At 60.7% G+C, this 16,984-nt stretch overlaps 2 protein-coding genes across 4 annotated transcripts in view; one reads left to right on the top strand and one right to left on the bottom strand.

Moving 5' to 3' along the window:
• Positions 1-232: 232 nt before the first annotated feature.
• On the top strand, positions 233-13,464 carry GET4 (guided entry of tail-anchored proteins factor 4). Of its 2 annotated transcripts, none has more exons than XM_043915501.1 (9): positions 233-522; positions 4,022-4,100; positions 4,315-4,396; positions 4,781-4,930; positions 6,402-6,540; positions 7,704-7,844; positions 7,981-8,056; positions 8,247-8,319; positions 12,765-13,464. In XM_043915501.1, the coding sequence occupies exons 1-9, from the start codon at positions 368-370 to the stop codon at positions 12,848-12,850; spliced, it is 981 nt and encodes a 326-aa protein (XP_043771436.1). In that variant the 5' UTR covers positions 233-367; the 3' UTR covers positions 12,851-13,464. The 2 variants fall into 2 exon arrangements, with proteins under 2 accessions (XP_043771436.1, XP_043771437.1); XM_043915502.1 differs by lacking the exon at positions 233-522 and adding an exon at positions 677-1,212.
• Positions 13,366-16,984, bottom strand: part of ADAP1 (ArfGAP with dual PH domains 1) — a 38,886-nt gene continuing 35,267 nt past the window's right edge. Inside the window, exons 7-11 of one of the 2 annotated variants that reach the window (XM_043915506.1) lie at positions 16,371-16,454; positions 16,016-16,078; positions 15,647-15,715; positions 15,248-15,476; positions 13,366-15,168 (exon numbers count right to left, since the gene is read on the bottom strand). In XM_043915506.1, coding sequence (XP_043771441.1) covers positions 15,140-15,168; positions 15,248-15,476; positions 15,647-15,715; positions 16,016-16,078; positions 16,371-16,454 — 474 coding nt within the window. In that variant the 3' untranslated portion in view covers positions 13,366-15,139. Of the gene's footprint in view, positions 15,169-15,247; positions 15,477-15,646; positions 15,719-16,015; positions 16,079-16,370; positions 16,455-16,984 lie in introns of both variants that reach the window. The other variant, XM_043915505.1, reaches the window with a different exon arrangement.

Below are 16,984 nucleotides of genomic sequence, written 5' to 3'. Positions count from 1 at the left end.
GTCCCCGTACCGCGAGCCGCCGGCACCCCGGTGAAGGGCTGGGAGCACGCTCTTCCCGGGAAAGCCTCGGTGTCTCAGCGGCCGCAGTCACGGCGGGGCGCGCCCTCCCGGCGCAACCGGGGACAGACGGCGCATGCGGCGCCGCCGCCATTGTGGCGCCGCCCCGCCCCGCGGCGTCGTCCGTGGACCCCCGCCATCCCCGCGCCCCGCCCCGCGGTCACGTGCCCGCCCGCGCCCCGCCTCCCCGGCAGCGCGCGGCTCCTCGCGGGCCACCGTAGAGGGCATCCGGAGGCCGCCGGGACGGAAGCCGAGAGGCGCTGCCGACCGCGCCTACGACAGCGTCAACCCTGCGCGGAGCGCCGGCCCGATGGCGGCGGCGGCGGCGATGGCCGAACAGGAGAGCGCCCGGAACGGCGCCCGCAACCGCGGCGGCGTCCAGCGCGTGGAGGGCAAGCTGCGGGCCAGCGTCGAGAAGGGCGACTACTACGAGGCGCACCAGATGTACCGGACCCTCTTCTTCAGGTAGTCGCTGCGCCGCGGCCGCCGCCTTCCAGGGCTTTCCGCCCGGCCGCGGAGGCCGGCGCCCCGCCCCCGGCCGCCCCCCATTGGCCGCGCCGCGCCGCCCCGCGCCGCCATTGGCCCGCGCCACTGCCCGTCGCCTGGGCGGTGGGAGCGGGCGGCGGTGAGGCGCCCGGGGGCGGGCTGCAGGCTGGGGAGAGACACCGCGGCCCCTCACCCACCCCCGGGGCCCCGAACCGGGCCCGCGGATTCCAGAGCCCGACACAGAGCCCCGGCCGAGGCTGGATCCCCGACCCGTGCTCCCACCCAAACCCCCGGCCGAGACCCCAGACCCAACCCGAAACCCTGACCGAGAATGCAGACGGCCCGGGTTCCGGACCCTGGCCCGGCCGCCCTCCCCCCCCCCGCCCTGAGCGCCGTTGAGTTTGAAACCCTCGCTCGGAGTCCCACGATTCTTCTCCCTCCCGGTCCGGCCGCGAGGCTGTAAACATATTGCTTCTCTTTCTGTGTCGCCCTTGCTCACCTTGTTTTGTTACTAAATCGGCTGTTTCCATAAAGCCAGTATTTTTGTTGTACCTGTGCGGCTCGCTGGCCACGTGCGGCAGTTGAGCTTCTGGAATGTGAGTCCCTCACAGGATGGGCTGTGAGTGTAAAAACTCGGCCTTCAAAGACTCAGCGCAGAGAAAATGTCAGGTAACTTCAGGAAGTACTGATGGCACGGTGAAGCGCCGCGTGGATATATTGGATTAAATAAGATGTCGTCTTAGTGTGGCCTTCGGAGCTCTCAGGGCACTGCCTAGCTCAGTTTTGTTCTGGACTACAGTGTGTCACACCGTTTCTGCTGTCACTACAAGCTAATGTAGTTTCTTAGTTGTGCCTACGTGCGTCAGGCGTCCCTGTATATTACACAAATGCAATCAGCCTTCAGGTTTCTTGCCAGAAAACATTTGGGCCATTTGTTAGCATTTAAAGATAATTTTGGAGGATTTAATCTGATCTGCGTAGTTTTTTTCCCTAAACTGTCGCAGGACGGCAGATATTTTGCTGTGATGTTTATGGGCAGTCAGGTCTGCCTTACACCATTTAGGCCTAGATATAAATGTTTTCTTTTAACAGCAAGTTGAAACAGGGTCTTGGGAACTCTGGTAGTACTTTCTGCTTTGGTTGTAGGTTGGTTGGGACGTAGTGCGTCTGCCTCAGATCGTGTTTCGGCTCGGTGGCCCAGAGGACCAGGTAGGAGGGAGTTAATTGTCCTTCAGGGGATGAGCCAAAGGTGTAAGCAGGTTTAAAGTCTCTAACGCGGAGCTTTCTGCTCAGCTAATCAGATCTGTAGGATGGGAGCTTTGTAGCACTTGAGATTTGTCCGGTGCTTGCTGTTCTCAGGGAATTGTATATAAATATTTGCCCCAGTGATTAATCAGCAAAACTGGATCGTCCCAAAAATAAACACAGCGTTCCTTGTTTTGAGCCAGTTCTGCAGTCGCTGCTGTACTAGGAACGTGATTGTTGATTAGCTTTGAAGAGGCCTCCCTGGGCCCGAAGTGCGCTTGTGGTGACCACCAGACCTGCCTTGACTCGGGTTCATATTTCCTCTCTGCTCAGTGACCTGTAACCCAGGACAACTTGCTGAACCTCTTCTCCAAGTCTTGGCTTCCTCTTTGGTCTTTGAGGGGCTCCTACAGGAGTTCAGGACTCCTGAGAAGTAAATGGTCAGCTGTGGACCCAAGCAAGGTGGCACTAGTGGCTGTCTAGAGGGCCCAGCTCAGTCGGCCTGCAGGGTGCCATAAGTGCTTTAAGCATTTACATAAGTGTACAGTTTGATGGGTTTTGACATACGTATTCACCCAAGAAATTTCACCAAAGTACTGAAAGTACCCCTCATGCCCCAAAGCTTTCTCTTCTGCCTTTATAATGAGTTTTTCACCCCTTGCCCCCAGGCATCCACTGATTTCTGTTAGAATACATGGGTTTGCATTTTCTGGAATTTTATGTAAGTAGCATAATATAGTATGTCCTGTTTTTATCTGACTTTTCAAATTTCCTTAGCATGATCATTTGAAGATTCACCCTTACATGTGTCACTAGTTAATTATTGAGTGGTATTACGTTGTATGGGTGGACCACATCTTATCCATTCACCTGTTGGATAAATTGACCAATCTGTGCTATTTTAATTCACTTACACTGTGTCCCCCAGCAGCCTGAGGAGGGGGAGAGGAATTGGGTAGCCCAGGAGGTTGGATATACGGGGGGTGTGCTGCACGAGGAGGGCGGGAGCTGCTGGTTCCAAGGAAGGCTGAGCTCTGTCTCAGGTGCCATGGGCACCCCCTTGTCTCTTTGGCCTCCTCTCTGCCGGGACAGGCGGGGTCAGACGTGTCCCTCTGCGGCGTCCAGAAAGCGCGTTGGGCTTTGGGGCACCTGTCACTGCTGTGGGGTTTCCAGCAGCAGGCGGCTCCAGACCCAAGGTGCTGGCGGTTCTCCCACGGGCAGGGCTGCCCAGGACTGTGTGGCTGTGGTCACTGGGAACTGGAGCTGCTGCCCCAGGAATGCGGCCTGTCTGCCTCTCAGGCCTCCCGTCCCTCCCTGGCTTTTTAGGAGCTTATCTCTAGCTGTGCTTCAGGGGGAGGATCCGGAGCCTGTCGTGTCCCTGGAGCAGAGCCCGCTGTGTGAGCGTCTCTGCCAGTGGCCGCGCACGGGCTTGCTTTTCCAGAAGCCCTGCGTCGTGTCCATGCCCGGCCCATGCCCGCAGGTGCCTTGGGTGCTTCTCAGGCGGTGGGTTTCTCCTCCTGGTCCCACCCTGCGTGCTGAGGCTGAGGCCGCTGCTCCCGAGCTGGGTGCAGAAAAGCCCTTTTCTGTGGTTGGCCCTGGCCTGAGCCGGAGGGCAGCAGGGCTCCCGTGTCTCCTCTCCTGCACGCCTGCTGGCCGCATACTTCTCACATCTCTGACTCGGCTTGTCTGGGCCAGGACGCAGGTCTGACCGGCTGGACAGGTTTCCTGCCTGTTTGTCCCTGAGAGGACATGTGGCCAGTGGACTTGGTGTCCTGCGCTCAGCTCAGTCCCGGTCCCACCCCCGGATCTCTGTCTCACTTGTTGTGGAGGAAGCATCCTTTCTATTCTGTGTGCACCTCGTTGCCCATCAGGTTCCTGTCCGTCTGCAGTTGGGAAGCCAGCTTTTTCCAACTCCTGTTCCCAGTGAGACGTGCTCCCGGTGGAAAGCACTCAGGGCGGAGGGGACGGCCTAGCAGCCCATCGGCCCCGACGCGTGGCCCTGGCCAGGTTCTCCCTGCCTTTTGCACGGTCAGACCTGTGCTTGCAGCTGGAAGTGGCCCCCAGCCCCTCTCTGGTCCCGCTGCTGAGACCCCTGCCCTTCCCCAGGGAGGTACTGCTTTGTCGGAGAGGGTGCCTGCACCCTGTCACCTGTCACTGTCACCAGACGGGGGTGGGTGGCCGAGCTTAGCAGGCCTGTGCGGCGGGACCTGACGGCCCGCCCTCTCTCCCGCAGGTACATGGCCCAGAGCAAGCACGCAGAGGCCCGCGAACTCATGTGCTCCGGAGCCCTGCTGTTCTTCAGCCACGGCCAGGTGAGCTGTCAGCATGACCGAGAGCAGCCGGGGAGAGGTCTGGAGGGCGGCTCTGGCGCGCCCATGTCCCCCCTCGGTGCTCGGAGCTGTTTCTTAGGTGCGGTTGGTCACTGGTTTTTAACTGGCAGCCAGAGCCACCGGCCAGCTTCCCTGCCTTTTGAAAACTGGCAGGAGCCTCTCTTCTCACTGACCAATCTCTCTTAACACTTTACAGCAAAACAGCGCCGCTGACCTGTCCATGCTCGTCCTGGAGTCGCTGGAGAAGGCGGAGGTCGAGGTGGCCGACGAACTGCTGGGTGAGGCGGCGCAAGCCCCACCGTGCGTGCGCAGACGCACGCGCTTATGCACGCACGCCTGCATGCATGTGTTCATGTACTCACACATGCACTCTCGCACGCATTCACGTGCTCACGTACTCACGCCTGCACGGACACCGCGGGGGGGCGCCAGGTATCCGCAGCCCATTTCCCGCCCGCCTGCGCCCCTCGCGGGCCCTGCTGGGGAGGCGCCTGGTGAGGGCAGGCGGTCTGGTGGCCACCTGGGTCTGGAACCCACCACCATTCCAGCGCTGCTTCGCTTTTGCACCCTGAAGCGGCAGGTTTTCACTTGTTTGAGACGCCGGTACAAAGCCGAAGCGGCGCGCGTGCCTCCGGGTCAGGCCTGTGTGCTGTCGTTTGCAGAAAGTTTGGCCAAGCTGTTCAGCCTGATGGACCCCAACTCCCCGGAGCGAGTGGCGTTCGTGTCTCGAGCCCTCAAGTGGTCCAGCGGCGGGTCAGGGAAGCTGGGCCACCCCCGGCTCCACCAGCTGCTGGCCCTCACCCTGTGGAAAGGTAGGCGGGCCCGGTGGGCAGCCCCGAGGAGGCCGCAGGCGCTGGGCCCTGCGTCCGCCACCGCCACCCACCCGTCCGCACTCACCACTCTCTTCTAGACGGGTGATCGCGGCCGGGGCGGGCATCACCAAGGGCCGGTGTGGCCTGAGCGTCGCCGCCCCATCAGCGCGGCGGCAGTCCTCGGGGCCGGGTGGACGCATGGCGGCCACGGGCAGGTGCCGTCAGACCGCACCAACCGGTGGCCTCGTTTGCCCCAGCCTGTGGCGGTTCAGAAGGCCTCGGCCAGAGGCCACTTTGCTGTGGACACGCGGGCCGGGCTCTGCCCGCGGGTTGGCTGGGCTGGCAGGCCCCTCTGCGCTGCCTTGTCTCCCTGCGTGCCCGGCCTACCCGTGTCTGCGGAGCCTGGGTTGTGTGGCCAGCGCCTGCACGGAGGCCTTGTTGCAGTTGGGAGCTGTGCAGCTCTGGTACGCGTATATGAAGGATTTGAAGATCGGGGCAGGCGTTGTAAGGGTCTCAGGCACAGACAGTGGGTGAGGTCGGCGGGAGGCTGTGCACACGAGAAGCTGTGCTGAGGGGTGCTTGCAGGCCCCCCCTGCGATGGGCGACCTCCTGGGGGGTGTGCGGCAGGGTCCCCACGTCCTGCGCAAGGGCCTGCCAGGAGCTGGAGGGTGCTGGAGACTTGCCAGGTTTCTTCTCTCACCTGGAGGCTGTGAAACCGCTTAGGGTTGGAGGGAGAGGAGACTGAGGAGACCCCAGAACTAGCTCTGTGTTGGAGGCAGCCAGGAGCTGGCCGTGACCTGGGGTTGGGGGGTGGGGAAGGCTTAACCCGGAGCCATGGAGTCTCCCCTGGAGGAGGGGGGCCTAGTGTGGTGGGTGAGCGGGACCTAGGGTCCCTGCCCTGTAGCTGGGCTTCGGCCTCTGCGCCACTGACCCTGGGCGTCCCGCCTGCTCTGTAGCTCCTGGGTGGTCTAGGGTTGGGGTTGGGTGCCATCAGCTCCCCCAACTGTGATGGCCAACAGTAGCTCCAGACATCCCAGTGTCTGGGGTAGGAGCTGAGTGGCTCTGGGTGGGAGCCGCTGGCTGGAAGGTGGGATGGGGGGACGGGGGGCCTACGTATCTGAGGAGGGGCCCTTCACGGCTCCAGTCCTCTACTGAAACTGGGCAGGTGGGGGCTGGGGTCACCCACCCAGAGGATAGTAGCCAGTGTAGTCAGAGGCTCAGAAGAGCCGAGCAGCAGAGGACGGCTGGTCCCCAAAGAGCCCGCGTCCAATCCTGGCTCCTCGTCAGGGTGGCAGACGCGGACAGAGGGCCCCTGGGCTCCGTCCCGTGTGGCCCGCTCCTGGGCGCCTCGGGTTCTGCCTTCCCGACTCACTCCCAGCCGCCCCACGGGCCCACCCCCGGCGGCTCTGTGCCGCCGCCGCGGGGCCCTGTGCTCACAGCGCTCACGGCCCCCCCCGCGCTCTGCCCGCAGAACAGAACTACTGCGAGTCGCGCTACCACTTCCTGCACTCGCGCGACGGCGAGGGCTGCGCCAACATGCTGGTGGAGTACTCCACGGCCCGCGGCTTCCGCAGCGAGGTGGACATGTTTGTGGCTCAGGCCGTGCTCCAGTAGGTACCCGCGTGCCGCCCTGCCCTCGTGTGTGGTCTCCCGGGGTCTGAGGGCGGCCTCTGGCCTGAAGCCACGTGGCATCCCACACGCAGCTCGCGTCCGCAAGCATGACTTTGCTGCTGCCCCTGGGGGCTCCAGACCTGCCCTCCCTTAGATCAACTTGTGATGCTTCTGTTGACAGTGGAAGTACTTTTTATGCTTTAAGTTATTTTTTTGTTGCCATCAATTTTGTTTTCCCGTTTATCCATCACGTCTAGTTGGGAGGGAAGTACTTTTTCGGTGGGACACACACATTTACTGGCTTTTCAGCACCACCCTGGGATGTGACGTGTCCGTATGACACGGGTTTTGCTCAAAGGCGGCTTGTCTTCCCAGACGTTTGATGTTTCCAGACACAGTGATGGGTGTCACCTGCCAGCTTCCCACCTAGCTCTGTGTCTCTGCTCTTTTGTCCCAGTTGAGTCTTGATCTTTTGTGTTCTTTGGACAATTTGTTTTAAGAACAGTGCGGTACAGCAGAGTCGTTGGAGGCGTGAGCACCGTGTCAGGCCCACGTGGTGGGGAGCTCACGTGAGGTGACTGGGGCCCAGACCCCAGCAGACACACCGCTGTTGTGAATGAGATTAGCCTTCCCAGAGAGGACTTAGATCTGGTGGCCAGGCCTCGGGCCAGGCTGTGTCTCATGTGAGTTGGACAGGGAGCTTCAGAGCCCCATCAGCACCACTTGCTGCTGAATCTGTGACTCCGAGAAAACCTGTTCACCGTCCAGAGCGCCCTGACCCCAGCTTTGCACGTGGTGCCAACATCTCCTCCAGCCTCCCCCCTTCCCTGTCCATCTGGCTGTGTCGTGGGCCCCCACCGCACTGAAGTCTGGCCGCAGACACGTCCTCCACAGGAAGGAGAGCGGTGCTGGGCAGCATCCAGCACGTCTGCTCGCTGGGGGTGCAGACAGGCGCCGGGCTCAGGAGCCGCTGTGCGCGGCTCTGCTGCCCTTGCCCGTGCGCCCCCTGGAGTCAGTCCCCACACTGTCAGCCCCGACTCCCTGCGCTCGCTTGCGAAGGGCCTGGCAGGCACCTTTGGTGGGCGGGGCGGGGTTGGGGCCCCCCCGGCTCCTCCTCCTGTGGCTGGGTGCACCCACTGACTGGGAAGTTTCTTATTTCCAGGTTTCTCTGTTTGAAAAACAAAAGCAGCGCATCGGTGGTGTTCACGACGTACACACAGAAACACCCGTCCATCGAGAGCGGGCCTCCTTTCGTGCAGCCCCTGCTCAACTTCATCTGGTTTCTGCTGCTGGCCGTGGAGGGGTGAGTGCGTGCGTGGAGGCGTGTGGCTGTGTGTGAAGTCACTGGAGGCGTGCAGAGGTGTGTGTGTGGAGGCATGTGGCTTCTCTCTGTGCCCGTGGCCCCGCGTGGCTGCAGTGTGCTGCCGCTCCTGTTCCAGGGGGAAGCTCACGGTGTTCACAGTGCTGTGTGAGCAGTACCAGCCGGCCCTGCGTCGGGACCCCATGTACAACGAGGTGCGGGGCGGGGCGGGGCGGGGCGGGGGGAGGGGGGAGGGGGAGAAGGGGGAGGGGAGGAGCTGGGGGAGGGGTGGGGAGAAGCTGGGGGAGGGGGAGAAGGGGGAGGGGGAGGAGTGGGGAGAAGCTGGGGGAGGGGGGTGGGGAGAAGCTGCTGGCGTGGCCCTGGCTCAGTGTCTGCCTCCCCCAGTACCTCGACAGGATAGGACAGCTCTTCTTCGGTGTTCCACCCAAGCAGACGTCATCCTACGGAGGCTTGCTAGGTGAGGGGGCTCCCGGGTGGGGGCCTGTGGGTGCATCTCAGAGCACAGGGCGTGTCCGGGCTGGAGCGTGCCCGATGCTGGCAGGAGGGTTGCTGGCTCATCGCCCCCCGGCCCCACCCTGGTGGAGCTGAGGGCCTGTTGCCCCCGATGAGTACTCTCCCCTGGGCTCCTGTCTGTTGGCCACAGAGTCAAAGCCAGGTGTGTGTTGTGGTGAAGCACACATCACGTGCCGCATGCCATGCGGCTGCCCTTCCGTGGACGGCTGTCCCGGGCAGCGTCCCACGCCGACACTGTCCCCCGCCCAAGCTCCAGCCCCCCGCCGGTCCTTGTGACCCTGCCTCCTCCAGGCAGCTCGTGTGATCGAGCCAGTGTCTGTGCTGTGCTGGCTGCGGCTGCTGCCGTGATCTTCCTTTTTGAGGTGATGTGTGTCCCATCATGCGATGGATCACATCTTGTTTATCTGTTCAGTCACCAGTAGGTGCGTGAGTTCTTCCCCTTTGCCCGCTGTGAACGTGGGTGTGCAAGTAATCTCTGTGAGGTCTTGCTGTCCGTCCTTCTGGGACACCCAGAAGCAGAGTTGCTGGATCTGTGTCATTTCTGAGCACACACCCTCCTCCCACAGCGGCCGTTGTGTTCTGCACAGCCGCTGGTGGGGCTGCGGGTCCGGGACCTCCGCGTCCCGGCAGCACTTGCTGTTCGTTTGTTGACGGCAGCTGACCGAGTGTGTGGGCGCTGGGCCTGCTGTGACGGTGCTGGTTTGTGTTTTCTTAGTGCCTGAGCACCTTGTGTTTCTTCCGTGTGCTTGTCGGCCATTTGTGAAGGTCTGTTCATGTCATTTCCCTGGTTTTGAATCAGGTTGGTTGGTGTACAAGTTCTTTATACTGGGTACTCTATATACCTATAGAGTATGTATATATACTCTATACTGGGTATTTTCCTTACCAGATACATGATTTGCAAGTGTCTTTTCCCATTCTGTGGATTGGCTTTTTTTTTTTTAAAGCATTTAAGCAGTTTTACGTCCAAGCAAGATTAAGAGGAAGGTACAAAGGTTTCCTCCCCACCCAGGCACAGCCTCCCCCCCCACCAGCGGGTATACCTGTCATGATGCGCCTGCTCTGATAGGACCTCATGACCCAGAGCTGAGTACATCAGGGTCTCATCATCTGAGTACATCTGAGTACATCAGAGCCTCATCACCTAGAGCCGAGTACATCAGGGTCACTCTGGCGTCTGTGTTCTGAGTCTGGACACATACACACCATTACTCTCCTGCTGCCCTGAAAACCCACTGTCCCGCCTGTTCTTGCCTCCTCTCCCTCATCACCGTGTTATTCCCTGGAGTGTTTTTTTTTAGTTCTGAATTGGAGGATAACAGCGTTACAATACTGTATTGGTGTCTGGCACACGTCAGCATGAACCCCTGGCACGTCTTCCGATGCGCAGATGTTAAAACTTTCATTCTGTTTGTCCACTTTTTTTTCTCGCTTGTGCCTTTGGTGTCATTTCCAAGTTCAGTGTCACAAAGCTTTTGCCCTGTGGTTTCTTTTAAGAGTTGTGTTTAGGCCTTCATGTGGGTCCTGGATCCCTTTGAGGTGGTCTTTTCTCTGGTGGTTTACTTACGTAAGTGTCCGGCTGTGTTGTCTGGCGTGTGGATTTCCAGTTTTCCCAACAGCACGTGTTGGAAGGACTACCCTTTCCCCATCAAGTGGGCATACACCGCTTGTCAAAAATCTTTTACCACATATCCAAGGGTTCTTTTCTGGGTTCTCTTTTCCACTGGTTGAGGTATGCCTTTATGCTCGGACCACACTGTTTTGACAACTGTATTGTTTAGTTACTAAATCGTGTCTGTCTCTTTGCACCCCAATAGACTGTTTGTTGCCTGCCAGGCTCCTCTGTCAGTGGGATTCTGCAGGCAAGAACACTGGAGTGGGTTTCCATTTCCTTCTCCAGGGATCTTCCTGACCCAGGGATCGAACCTGCGTCTCCTACATTGGCAGGCAGGTTCTTTACCACTAGCGCCACCTGGGAAGCCCAACCTTGATGACTGTAGCTTTGTAGTAAGTTTTTAAATGAAAAAGTGTGATACTTCAGTTTTGTTCAAGATTGTTTTGGCTCTTTCAGTCAAAGAGCCTTGAGAGTAGATTGTTTTGGCTATTTGAGTCCCTTGTGAGTACATATGAAATTTAGGATGGGTTTTTCTATTTCTGCAAAAAATGTTTTGGGGATTTGAGATTTCATTCAGTCTGTTGACGGCTTTAGGTAGTATTGACATTTTAACAATATTAAGTCTTTTTGTCTAGGAATATGGGATGTGTCTTCACTTAACGTGTCTTTCAGAAATGTTTTATACTTTTCATTGTGAAATCTTTCACCTTCTTGGTTCAGCTAGTTACTGTTTTATTCTTTTTGACGCGATTGTAAATAGAATTGTTTCTGTTTATTTTGTACTCTTTGGAAATTTTTACATGTAAAATTATACCACTTGCAGACAGATAATTTTACTTCTTTTCAATTTGTAATCCTTTTATTTTCTTGCCTAATTGCTCTGGCCAGAACTTCAAGTTCAGTTGACCCTTGAACAATGTGGAGAGGTTGGGGTGCTGACCCCCTGAGCGGTCGAAAGCTGGTGCGTAACTCAGAGCTGGCCCGCTGTCCGTGGGCTCAGCGGCTGCAGACCCGGTGGTGCTTTACTGTGAGCATGGAGAGCAAATGTGCACGTGAGGGCCGGGCAGTGCGCCCGGTGCTGTTCAGGGTCGCCTGTAGCACGTTGGGCAGAAGTCGTGGGAGCCATCCTTGCTCTGTGCCTGGTCTCAGGGCAAGAGCTTTGAGTCTGTCCCTGCTGTGATGTTTGCTGTGGGTTCATATATGGCTTTTATCACATCGTGGTGAGAGATGGTTTCCTTTCTCAGTGTTTTCATGGAAGTGTTGACTTTGTCAAGTGCTTTATGTGTATCACTTGATGATCATTGGTGTTTTCCTTCATCTGTTGTGGTGTATCATGTTGACTGATTTTCACATGTTGAGCCATCCTTCCGTTCCAGGAGCAGATCCCACTTGGTCGTGGGGTCTGAGTCTTTCACCATGCTGCTGAATTTGGTTTGCTAGTGTTTTGTTGAGGATTTTGCATCAGTGTTCATAAAGAATATTGGTTTGTAGCTTTCTTTCATTGTAGTGTCTTTTGGCTCTGGCATTTGAAGGACGAGTGGTCCTAGTTCAGCAGTTTCACCAGTGAAGCCGTGAGGTTCTGGGATTTTCTTTGCTGGAGCCTGATTCCAGAGTCAGTCTCCTGACCCTGGAGCCTGTCAGGAGTGTGTGTCTCCGGCGTTGGCTGGTGCAGGCCCTGACGCTGCCTCTCGGGGCCGGGCCTCTCCCCATCCTGCCCCGCTGTCTGTGCTGCCTCCGTCTCGACTCCCGACTCCCAGTTGAGCTGCCAACCAGCAGAGTCCTGCACTCAGACGTGGGTTTTGACATCTTTAATGCTTCAGGTTTACTTTTGAGTAGATAAAACGTGTCTCGCAGAGTCCAGATGTGCCAGGCCCCACCACTGTCCCCGGGGGAAGTGCAGGCCAGGCAGCCTGTCGTCTTAGCTTCCTTGGGGGGAACTTCACAGACACGCAGACAGCCCCTTCTCCACGAACCCACAGCCCCTGTCCTTCGCTCTGGAGCTGCCGTGGGCCTCAGGGCCGCAGGCCTGGGAGAGCGAATCCCTCGGAGCGTCCCCTGCCCGATAGGCCATCGCTGGCGAGCCTGCCCCATGGGGCTCTGCAGGGAGGCTGGGGTGAGCGTCGTCAAACGGTGCTGCCGCAGGGGAAGCTCTTCCTGTCTCCTGGATCATTTGAGAAGCTGTTTCCCCTTAGATACAAGTTGGACTTGACCTGTAGGCGGAGTCTGTGGCGAGGTGGGGGCTGCTCCCCTTTCCTAGGCTCTCACTGTGGCCACTCAGCTCGGGGGCCCCGTCCAGCACCCCCACGCCTAGGGCCTCAGCAGCAGCCCTGCTTTCCCCGCAGAGCTTGTCCTGGGTCCCAGAGTGCCGCAGTGGGCTGGGCGCGGCCGGGGGCACCACACGCCCTTGCCTCCTTGTTCCCGTGTGGGTTGGTTTCAGGCACTTTATAAACTCAGCTCTGGTATTGATGGAGAAGTGGTTCTTTGGATAAAAATTAGGTAAAAAGAAGTGTCTGGCCCAACAAGGCCCACAGGTGACAGCAGTTAGTGTCGTTACCTGTGGCTTTAGAGCCGTCACTGCAGGGAAAACCTGTGACCCCAGTCACCTGTGACCCCAGGCCTGTGCTGGTGGCCACGTGGGTCCCCTTGATGGGCACTGCTGCCACCCCCCGCCCCACAACCCCAGCAGGACACCTGGGTGTGAGGAGGGCGTCTCTGGGGCAGGGGCTGCTGCGGGGCCCGGCCCTGGGCTGACGATGCCGTGCGCCTCCTTCCAGGGAACCTTCTGAGCAGCCTCATGGGCTCCTCGGAGCAGGAGGGTGAGGACAGTCAGGACGACAGCAGCCCCATTGAGCTCGACTGACGCCCGCAGACCTGCAGACTCGGCCGGGACCGTGGCGGGGTGGCTCCCAGCGCGAGTCCAGACCGCGGCCCCGGGCTTTGGCCAGGGCCCTGTGGCCGTGTGTTGGGTGTCCCGGGCCCGGGCCGTGGCCGTGTACCTTGATGACCCCAATAAAGCACAGGCCCTGCGGCGCCTCCTCCCGGCCCTTGTGTCTGGTTTGCTTGGGGAGGGCTCGGCGGGGCGGGGGGCCTGGCCACCATGTCCTGGGAACAGCTGGGCGGCTGAGCGCCCAGCCACCAGAGCGGGTCTCGTCAGGAGGCTGCGGGACCCCCAGCTCCGTGGGGCAGTGTTACCGTCACTGGGTGATTGAGGCCTTGACCTGACGGTTCAGGTTTACCCAGGTGAGCAGCCTGGGACGAGCAGGCCTGTCCGTCACTGACGCTGCACCAGATGCCCGGGACGGTTACAAAAGGGGAAACACTTTATTTTTTCACAATTATAATAAGAGTTGTAGATTAATACCCAGTGATCATGCATGGGAAGGAACGCAGTACACAATTTTATTTACTGTAAAAATGGAATTTAAAGGAAGGTTTGTGTTCATTGTTGAGTTTAAATAAATCCTTTATACTGGGCTCAGCAGCAGTGGTCCTTTCTGAGGGAGCTCCTGGGGCCGGGTGTGGGCAGGGAGCAGCGGCCGGACACCCCGGGAGGCCCGCGGGCGCCGGGGCCAGTGTTTCTCCAGCTGTCTGGACTGCATCCTTGGTGGGTGGCACCAGGTGGCCCGTGTTGGGAGAGTGTCAGGGGTTTAGGTATGAACAGTGTCGTATCTAAATCTGCAGACAGGTGAGGCCCCCGGCCCCGCGAGCGGCCGGTGGGGCTGGGTGCCCTGAGCCCTGGTCTCATCGAGCAGGACGTGCTGTGATGTCTGCACGCAGGCTCTGCGCCTCTGGCTCCCGCCCCCCCGTGTGGGTTCTGCTTTTTCTGAGAAATCCTCCCTGCTGGGCTGTCATGCAGCCTTCTGGCAGAGCACGTGGGTGTGCACACACAGACACGAGTGTGCAGAGCCCCCGCTGACACAGAGCGGGCCGCCGCGACCCAGGGCCCGAGGCTGAGTCCACGAGGCTGCGTGCTGGGCAGCCCTGCGTGGTCGGGAAGGTGTGGGGACCCTGGGCGAGCCCTCCTGCTTGCTCTGGAAGTCGAGGACCTGGGCTCCCCGGGACCTGGGCTGGAGGAGGCGCCAGGGGCAGGGTGTCTGGGGCTCTGGCCCTGGGTGACCTCACAGTGGTCCTCACCTAGCGCAGCCATCTTGGTGACCCCTGACCTGGCAAGCCCTGGCGGTGGCCCCAGTGGGGGGCGTGGGGGGCTTGTGGTCCCCGCTGGAGCCTGCAGCCCCCGCCCAGGGTGCGGGTTTGTGACGGGTCTGCACTGTAGGTGCTCGCGCAGGTGCGAGGGGAGACGGGCTCACAGGAGGGCGCCTGGCCCCATCTCTGGCTGTGGGCCCACCGGCCAGGCCAGGCCTGGCGCCCACCCTCTCGGTCCCAGCAGCTGGTCCAGGTCCCCTTGGAGCGTGTCGTGGCCACACAGGACAGCACCCGTATGACCTAGCGGGTGACCCCCACACACGTCCCACTCCACCACGCCCTGTCCCCCTGCCCGGGCACACGGGGAGGCTTGGGGGCGGTTACCACTGGCCAGCAGCTTGCTGGGCTACAGACGTGAGCTGGGCCCAGGCTCCATCCTCCGAGGGGTCAGAGACAGTGAGGGCGGGCAGAGACGGGGGGTCACGGTCAGCGCAGAGTCCCAAGCTGACATGGTAGGCGCCCAGGGGCAGCCAGGCCTGAGGCTCGAGGCCCTGGGGCTCCCACCGTGGGGGCCCGACTCCCCAGACCCACACGTCGGTGCGGGTCAGTTCACTGAGGCTGGGGTCCACGTCTGCCACTCCTGCCCCCAGGACCCCACGACAGACACAGCGGGTTTCAATAAATACGTGTTGGGAGGGGGACATGCAGGCCGGCCCTCTGTCCCCACAGCCCAGCTTCCGGGTGGGGGGTTCCCGCTCAGGTGGGCAGTGGCAGCTGGGGGGTGGTCCTCAGAGGAACGGGGCTCCGGCGGGCAGAGGTTGGTGGGGGGGGGGGGGTCTGTGGGCGTCCCATGGGGGGTGGGCAGCAGCGTGGCAGGGTCAGGCTGGGCCAGCCCACGTTGAGGTTCCAGAGACACGGGTGCTCGTGGCTGAAGCTCAGGCCCTGCTGGCCGCGACGGCCACATCCAGGCAGTCCAGAGCCCTCGGGCCTCCGGGACCTTCTCGTACTAGGGCTTGTGCTTGAAGTGGGCTTCCACTGCGAAAGGACAGGGCCCTGCCGGGTCACGGCCACGTGGGGCCGCGGGGCTCCCCCTCCGCCAGCCCGCCCGCCTCACCTGCGTACTCCTGGGGCAGCATGGGCCTGTCCACCACCTTCCGGAGCGCCTCCATCCACGCCCGCTGCTCCGACTCCGTCTCGCAGGCCAGCAGAAACCGGCGCTCTGGCGTGACGATGGTGATCCCGTGAGGCCAGTGATGGCCCTGGGTGGATGGTGGGAGTCCGTCCAGCACCGTGTAGCCGCTCTCTCTGCTGCCGATGAAGACTTCCCCGCGGGCGAAGGCATCCTGGGGGAGAACCGGGTGGGCTGCACGGGGCGGCTGCGCCCGCCTGAGTCACTCAGCTGCATGCGGCGCTCGGCCTGGCCCGGCCCTTCACCCAGCAGACCACCCGGGCCCGTCTGCCTTGCAGTGACGGAAGGGCACAGCCACACCTCAGGGGCCGCGTCTGGCCTTACCAGCGGGTCCTTGAAGTACATGAGCCTGCGGTCGTCCATGGTGAACCAGCGCTTGCGGAAGCCTTCTGTCTGCTGGGGGGTGAGGGCACAGGTCGGCCGGAGGCGCTGCCTCCCCAGGGGCCCCGTGCCTGCCCTCCGCACCCCTGCGGCGGAGACCCCGGGTGCACAGGGGCAGGAGGCAGGGCTCGGAGCTGACCAGGCCGGACCCAGAGCCGCAGGAGCGCGGGTCAGTGGAGCCCACGCTCACAACACACACGGGGGGGGGTTGCTGGCACCGTTTATCCCCTACCCTGTCCCGCCCAGCCCCGGGTGATGGGGATGGGACCTCGTTGTGAGGCCCAGGCGTCCAGGTCGCTGGGTCAGACCCACCTTGGGCCCCGTCTTCTCCATGTAGCCCTCCTGAAGGTAGTTCCTGGACAGCTTTGGCACCAGCTGGGGCGGAACCAGGCGGCGTGGGCCTAGGGGCCTCCCCACCCTGCCCCAGCCGCAGCCTCCCCGTGCTGCCCCCTCCCCGCCAGCCACCACCCCCTCCCGTCCCTCCCCTCCCCCCTCCCCACAGTGATGCTGAGCCCCCTGGAACAAACCCCTGTGGTCTCCAGGGACTTCAGGCCACTTGGTGGCCGGGGTCTCTGGGGGCCACGTGACCCTCAATCGGCTCCCAGCTGCCCATCCCAGACGAGGGCACACATCCCCCCTTGGAGTCACAGGGGCAGCTCCCACTCACGTCTGCGTCGCTGGCCCCCGGGAAGGCCACCTGCAGGTAGTGGAAGCGGGCGGCGCGGAGCGCGTTGAACCAGTCCACCATCTCCTGGGGTCAGAGGCTGGGTGAGGGCCACGCCGCGGGGCCCTGCCACGTCCCCCCCAGCCCCACCTGCCTGCGGCCCTCAGAGCAGCTCCCCTGTGCGCCGGCCTTTCCTCAGATGGGGCTGTTTTTATGACTGGATGTTGGCCTGGAAGGAGGCGTGTCTATTTATAGACCTACCCAGAGCCTGCTCTCACCAACTGCACCAGTGTTCTTAGGTCAGTCTCCCAAGGCACTTGAAATAAAAGAAATAAACAGTGGGACCTAATCAAAGTCGAAAGGAAAGGAAACTGAACAAAATGAAGAGGCAGCCTGCAGACTGGGAGGAAATACCTGCAAACGGTGCTGCCCATGAGGGTTTAATTCCCACAAACTCATTCAACTCAGCGACAGAAAAACAGCTCAATCCAGAAACGGGCAGGAGACCTAAACAGACATTTCTCTAAAGAAAACATGCAGGTGGCCAACAGGCACAGGGAAAGATGTTCAACATCAGTCATGGTCAGAGAACCGCAGGTCAAAACTAGTGGGGCACC

This window comes from Cervus elaphus, chromosome 10, assembly GCF_910594005.1.
Source record: "Cervus elaphus chromosome 10, mCerEla1.1, whole genome shotgun sequence".
Classification (NCBI taxonomy): domain Eukaryota; kingdom Metazoa; phylum Chordata; class Mammalia; order Artiodactyla; family Cervidae; genus Cervus; species Cervus elaphus.
The sequence above is the reverse complement of the archived record's forward strand: the minus strand, read 5'-3'. Positions and strand labels throughout refer to the sequence as shown.